Source organism: Equus caballus, chromosome 31, assembly GCF_041296265.1.
Source record: "Equus caballus isolate H_3958 breed thoroughbred chromosome 31, TB-T2T, whole genome shotgun sequence".
Taxonomy (NCBI): Eukaryota; Metazoa; Chordata; class Mammalia; order Perissodactyla; family Equidae; genus Equus; species Equus caballus.
The window spans coordinates 7,877,894-7,883,893 of record NC_091714.1 but is presented as its reverse complement, the minus strand read 5'-3'; the positions used below and the strand labels follow the sequence as shown (position 1 = coordinate 7,883,893).

General features: G+C 53.6%; 1 protein-coding gene across 3 annotated transcripts in view; it reads right to left on the bottom strand.

The window, feature by feature from the left end:
* Positions 1-281: 281 nt before the first annotated feature.
* AGPAT4 (1-acylglycerol-3-phosphate O-acyltransferase 4) overlaps positions 282-6,000 on the bottom strand; it is a 123,793-nt gene continuing 118,074 nt past the window's right edge. For all 3 annotated transcript variants that reach the window (XM_001500451.5, XM_023633080.2, XM_014738148.3), the window contains 2 exons: positions 3,255-3,453; positions 282-544 (listed from right to left, as the gene is read on the bottom strand). In XM_001500451.5, the coding sequence (XP_001500501.1) occupies positions 450-544; positions 3,255-3,453 (294 nt within the window). In that variant the 3' untranslated portion in view covers positions 282-449. The remainder of the gene's footprint in view (positions 545-3,254; positions 3,454-6,000) is intronic.

Here is a 6,000-nt window from a genome sequence, read left to right as displayed (position 1 = left end):
GCATAATTTAGTTTTCTCACCTAAAGCGCCTTTCACTCTATATCTGGCGATCCAGGGTTACAGAAAACAGCACCAAAGGATGGAAGGGAACATTTCGCCCTCACTCCCCATCCCTGCCCTCCCCCTGTGCCTCAAATACCATCTGAATGATCACAGAATGAGGCTCACGCTCAACCGCCCGCCTTTCTCACTTATGTGTCTTCTTTCTCTTACACACACACATACTCACGTGCTCACACACTCTCACACGAAAAGAAAGAGAACCGAAACCCACTAAAGCATATAGGGAAAAAAGATTTAAGCACATCTTCCTCCCCATTCGGCATTGAGACCAAACCCCCTGCCTTCCCAGCAGGGGCTCACCCAGCTTCGTCACTGGGTCCCACCAAGGATGACAGGCAGCGTCCACCAGTTCCCAAGGTCCCCTTTGGATGGCAACGTGTCCTGAGTCAGTCGTTCTGTTTCTGCTTGCTGTCGATGTTGCCGTAGGCAGAGCCCTTGTCTATTTCTGTCACGCCAATCATCCATCGAACTCCCATGGAAGCTGCAGAAATGGGAGGGGCAGGGAGTTAGGAGGAGCCTATGGGGACCCCAGGGAGATTCGCCCAACGAGAACCATCAGAGGCAGCTGTCTGCAATCTTAAGCATCAGCTGAGAGCTAGCTGAGTTGGGGTGCCATTTCCTAATCCCTGCCTTACATGCTCCTTGGGCATGGGTACCAGGGCTCTCACCGGACTAAGTGACATTAACAAATGGAGCAAGGCTGTTCTGTTGGTGAGTTTCAGTCCTTCCACCCTGGAAGTGAGGAGCATTTTGTAAGCTGTACCTAGCTGTACATGGGAGCTTACAGGATCCCTCTACTGACCCCTAAGGCAAAGAAGATTCTCTTCTGAATGCAGAGCAGGAACTTATGGGCGCCCTTCAATGAAGCTTAATAAAAAATATATCAGGAGCCTGGAGAACGCAAGAACCCAAATTTGCATGTCCCAACATTGCTTTTGGTGCAAGTCTCAGAGCACTGGACAGGCAGAGTCCCTGCCTCCACGGAAAGCCTTTTCTCTAACAACAGGAATGGCCCAACCAGAGAGCGTGGGACCCATACGAGAGCCCACTTGAACCACTAAGAAGCTGAGACCAGAGTCTAAAGCTCAGAACTGCTTCTGGAGGGGGCGGGCTCGAGGAGCCCCTTGAGTGTAGGGACCACATCTTCATCACCTTCATATGCCCAGCACTGAATGCAGAGCGTGGCCAACAGTCCATTTGCAGGATGGGTAGATGGACAGTGACAGTGGGTATATGGAAATCTCCAAGTCTCGATGTACATGTTTACAGAGCATTAGCATTACGGTCTGTGAATTGTTAGGCACAGAGGGAGCTGACTGGGATAGGCGAGTCCACCAGCCAGTATGAGGTACATGTGTCCTGTGGGTCATTTACAAATGGGCAGACTTCAGCCTGGGGCCAGCTCTAAAGAGGCTGGGACATGAGCCCCTGTCCCAATATTGTGACTTCTGTGCAGTGGTGATGGTGATAATGCAGAAAACAAAGAGGTGGTAAAACATGGACTCCACTACCCGAAGGCCTCGTAAGAGGAATGAGATGCCAGCACAGAGTAATTCAGGGCAGAGGGTGGTCAGGCTCGGGGGCATGGGTGACGAGGCTTTGGTCTCTGGGGCAGGGAGACTCAGAGCACTCAGTTCCTCCAAAGCTCCTGGAGGCCCGTGTCTCCCAGGGAACGGGCGGCCTCTGTATGGCACTCACCACGCACCTGGGCTGCCCCTTCCCACCCTTCATCTCCAAGGAGCCGCAGCTTTCCCCAGGGGGCACTGGTCTCCATTGATGGCAGGGGGCTGAGTCTGTGCTCAGCCCCCTGGGGGCCCCGGCCACTGTGCACCAGCCCTGGGTGGCCTCGGGCCTTGTCCATAGGGAGTTAAATCAGGGGTTTTCTGCATCCTCTTCTCTCTGTACTTTTTTTTTCTGCAAAGACTGGGTGTTATTTTAATTTTTTAACATTAAAATGTACCTTAATTTTTAAAAAGACGACAGTAGGGTCTATTTTAGGAATAATGGCCAGTTTGCCTATTGCAACCATGCAGTCTAAAATTGGTTGTCTTGGTCCAAGAGAATGAGATAGGTGTATGTGTTGTGACATGTTGTGGCCACAATTTACTAGGGGAAAACAGTGAGTTAGAGAAACTCCACTTATGTGAGTTTGTATATGCATATATGTGTCTGAGCCTGGCAGAATGTGCACCCAACTGTTAGTAATGGCCATCTCTGCAGAGCAGGATCAAAGGGGGAGTTCTGTCCTGAGACAGTGTCAGTTTTACACACTTTTCTATGAGTCTTTTACAGTGAGCATAGAGCACTTATCTCTTGTGCAGGAATAACTGAGAGATGTCCACTGAAATAAACACACAGATCATTGCACACTTCTAACTCTGTGCCATTTCTCCTCGTCTCAGAAAAGCGGGATGCACTCTGCCCACGCCCTCCAAGGTCTCAGGGCGGACTCCTTCCTCCCCAGACTCAGGGTGATGGGGCTGTTTCAGAGGGTCTCCCTCTAAACAGGAAACCCCCCAAGTTTCCCTCTGGCTCCAGAAAGCACAGAGTGCCCCTTTCATAGGGCAAACAGCAAATGTAGTGACCCCTGGCTGCTCCACTTCAGAAGCAAGTGGCAGCATGCAGGAAAGCTTAATGGCATGAAGAAATAGCAGCACTTTGAAACCCCTGTTCAAATAAAGCCAATATGGATTCACGAAAAAGCTGAGTCCGAATACCGCCATTGAATGTCAGTGCATGTGGCAACCAAGGGGGAGCACACACACTTCCCAAAGGGCCCTGGACCTGCTTGGAAGGGCAAAGAGCCTTTGTCAGTTCCTGTTTGGCTCCCGGAAACGGTTTCCCTCTGGTCAAGGGGGAGATGACTACAATGGGCAGAGCTGTCTGCAGAGGCCAGGGGAGTGAGCGATGCCAGCACTGGAGGAGTTTAAATAGCAGCTGTGTGGCCAGCCCCTGGGGACAGTGAGGGAGCTCCAGCCCTGGGCAAGAGGCTGGACACCTGGATGTGAAATTCCCCCAGCTTGGGATTCTCGGTGTGTTGGAACACCCGTCCTGAAATCGAGGTTTTTCCCTGTCAATCTGCAGGCTCTGCCTTCTCCTCACAGGTGCTACACCTGCGTGAGTTTATCAACCTTCTCCCTGCACTCGTCCCTTGTCCGATGCTCCTCCCGAGCCTCCTGCTCTCCACTTACCCACAAAGAAGACGAGGACAAAGCTGGCCAGCGTGAGGGAAGACCCGCTGCTGATCATGTTGACGAGGAAGCGGAAGAAAGGGTAGAGTAGCAGCGAAGCCCAGAACAGCCAGTTCACGAGCGTCCAGGGCCGCCGGGGGGGCACCATGGGCGTCTCCGGGAAGGTGCCTGTCCTGTAGTACTCCTCCTGGAAGGCATCCTGGGGACAAAGAGGGGACCTCATCACATCCGACACCGGCCTCATGCAGGCCCCTCCCCAGCTCAGAGGCCCCTAGGGCCACAGTGGCTCAGCAGAGCTGGGGGTCTGCGGCACCTCATAGAAGTGTCTTATAGGCCCCTAATGTGTCTTCACGATACTGACTTTGGCTGTCCCCTTCCCACGGTGACACATGGAGAGGCAGGACCGCTGCAGCTCTGTCACTGAGTCCAGGTGTAGGAGGTTGAACTTGGGGCCCAGGCCTGCTGGGTTCGGTTCTGTCCTGCCCCTTAGCACTTACTGACTCCAGGCAGGTGACCAGCCTCTGAGGCCCAGGCAGTAGTGGCATCCAGAACAGGTCAGTGGGCGAATGAAATGAGACGACGCACTGAACCTGGCCCTCAGTGAACATCGCAGAACAGTAGAAATCTGAGCCTCAGAAGAGGAGTGGGCAGGGCCGTGAGCTGGCCCCCCGCACCCACCCCACAACCCCGCTGCACTGTCGTCTGCCTCAGCACGCCAAGACTGCATGATGACAGAGGGCTGGGGGTCTGCTCATGGGAGGTGAGGCACTCCCGGAGGAGGCCCAGCAGATGAGGCCAGCCACCAGCGGCACTGCTCTCTGGGTCAGGATCAAGCGACCACTGTAAGTGACCATCGAGATGACCAGAAGGTCAAGAGGTTCCAGCCCTGCCTTGGGGCAGACTCTCGTCTGACACCCTACCGGAAATGAAATACCAGAAATTCTACGTGTCCATGCCCGATCTGCCTGTGTGTATGTGTCGCTGAATGTTGTGCAGGAAATTCACTCAGGCCCAACATCAGCTCGGTGAGGGCACAGGTAAGAAGTGGGGAGTTCCCCCCCAGCCCAGGGCCCAGGCTGCTCAGCAGGTGCATGTGCCGCAGAGCTCCATTCGAGCCGGCCTCGGGTGAGACCCACCGAGCTGCATCTAGCGGGCAGTTCATGCAAGGAAACACTGCGGCTGAGAGAGCTGCCAGGCTGGCCAGGGGCAAGAGCGACGAGGCCAGAGACCGTGGCACCAGGACGACGGCAGCCGTCCCAGGGTGGTCACGGCCGTGTGAGGACGAGGGCTGGGGACTGAACCTTCTCGAATTCAGACTCAGACAGCCATGGGGAGCTTCCTCGTTTCCTAATAGGAGCAACTAATTCAGTCGTCGTAAAAACACCCTGGGGGCTGACGGTGTGCATGCCGAATAAACACTGGGCCACCCTAGGCCTGCTTGTGGCCCATCTCAGCCTAGTAATGTCCCCGTTCTCCAAGGGTCCAGTTTTCTGGAAAACAAGCTGCCATACACCTGAAACTTACACCTGAAGTGTTGAGTTTTTTCCTTTGAGAACTTGAGATAGAAATGTTTAAAGTCATCATACTTTTCTTCTCTCCCGGTCAGGGTGTACTGAATAATCCAGTTTTTTGACCACTCAGGGTCATGATTAAAACGAATCCACAAACGGGCCATTTTGGAAGGAGAACCTCTGACCCCTTCCCTGGGGAGGTAAGGAACTCTGCCCCGAAGCCCCTCCCCGGCCTCTCCCCAGCCAGGTCCAGAGCTCCCTCCTTGTCTCTGTTCTGGGACAGAGGCCGAGGGGAGCCCGGAGGCTCTTGGGGGAATCAAGCAATCACAGGACAATCGACTCATCTGCCCAGTGCTCCCACCCTCAAGAACTGAGGAACGCAGAGCCTGTCGCCTAAACGGATGACTTACAGGGAAGTGACGATGACACGTGGGATGCCCAGAGAGTTGGCACCTAACTCTGGCAAGGCCTCCCATTTCACCTCCCTGCCGGAGCGTGGGTGATTTTTCTCATCCCAGGTGGGGGCCACCAGGAGCCCGATACCCATGCAATGGACTGAATGTGTCCCCCCAGAATTCCTGTGTTGAAACCTACCCCCAGTGTGTTGGTGTTGGGAGGAGGGGCCTTTGGGAGGTGACTAGGTCATGAGGATGGAGCCCTCAGGAATGGGATTAGTGCCCTTATAAAAGGGACCCCAGAGAGCTCCCTTGCCTCTTCCACCACACGAGGACACAGTGACGCGGACGAGAGCTGTGACCAGACCCAACCCTGCTGGCACCCTCATCTTGGTCTCCCAGCCTCCAGATTGGGAGACAAATTTCTGTTGTTTATAAGCCACCCAGTCTGTGGCACTTTGCTATAGAAACCCAACTAGACTAAGATGGGAGGTGACATTATTGTGCCCTTTTTAAAAAAGCAGCTTTATTGAGCTGTCATTCACATACCATAAAATCCACTCACTTTAAAAATGGGCAAGTTTTTTTAAATCCTTTTCCTTAGCAGTTTTGATCGTGTTTTCCTGTTGTAATATTACAATGGGGGAACTGATGACACTTTATTTTTCTTTTTTTTGAGGAAGATTAGCCCTGAGCGAACATCTGTGCCCATCTTCCTCCACTTTATATGTGGGATGCCTACCACAGCATGGCGTGCCAAGCGGTGCCATGTCTGCACCCGGGATCCGAACGGGCGGACCCTGGGCAGCCGAAGTGGAATGTGCGAACTTAACCACTGCG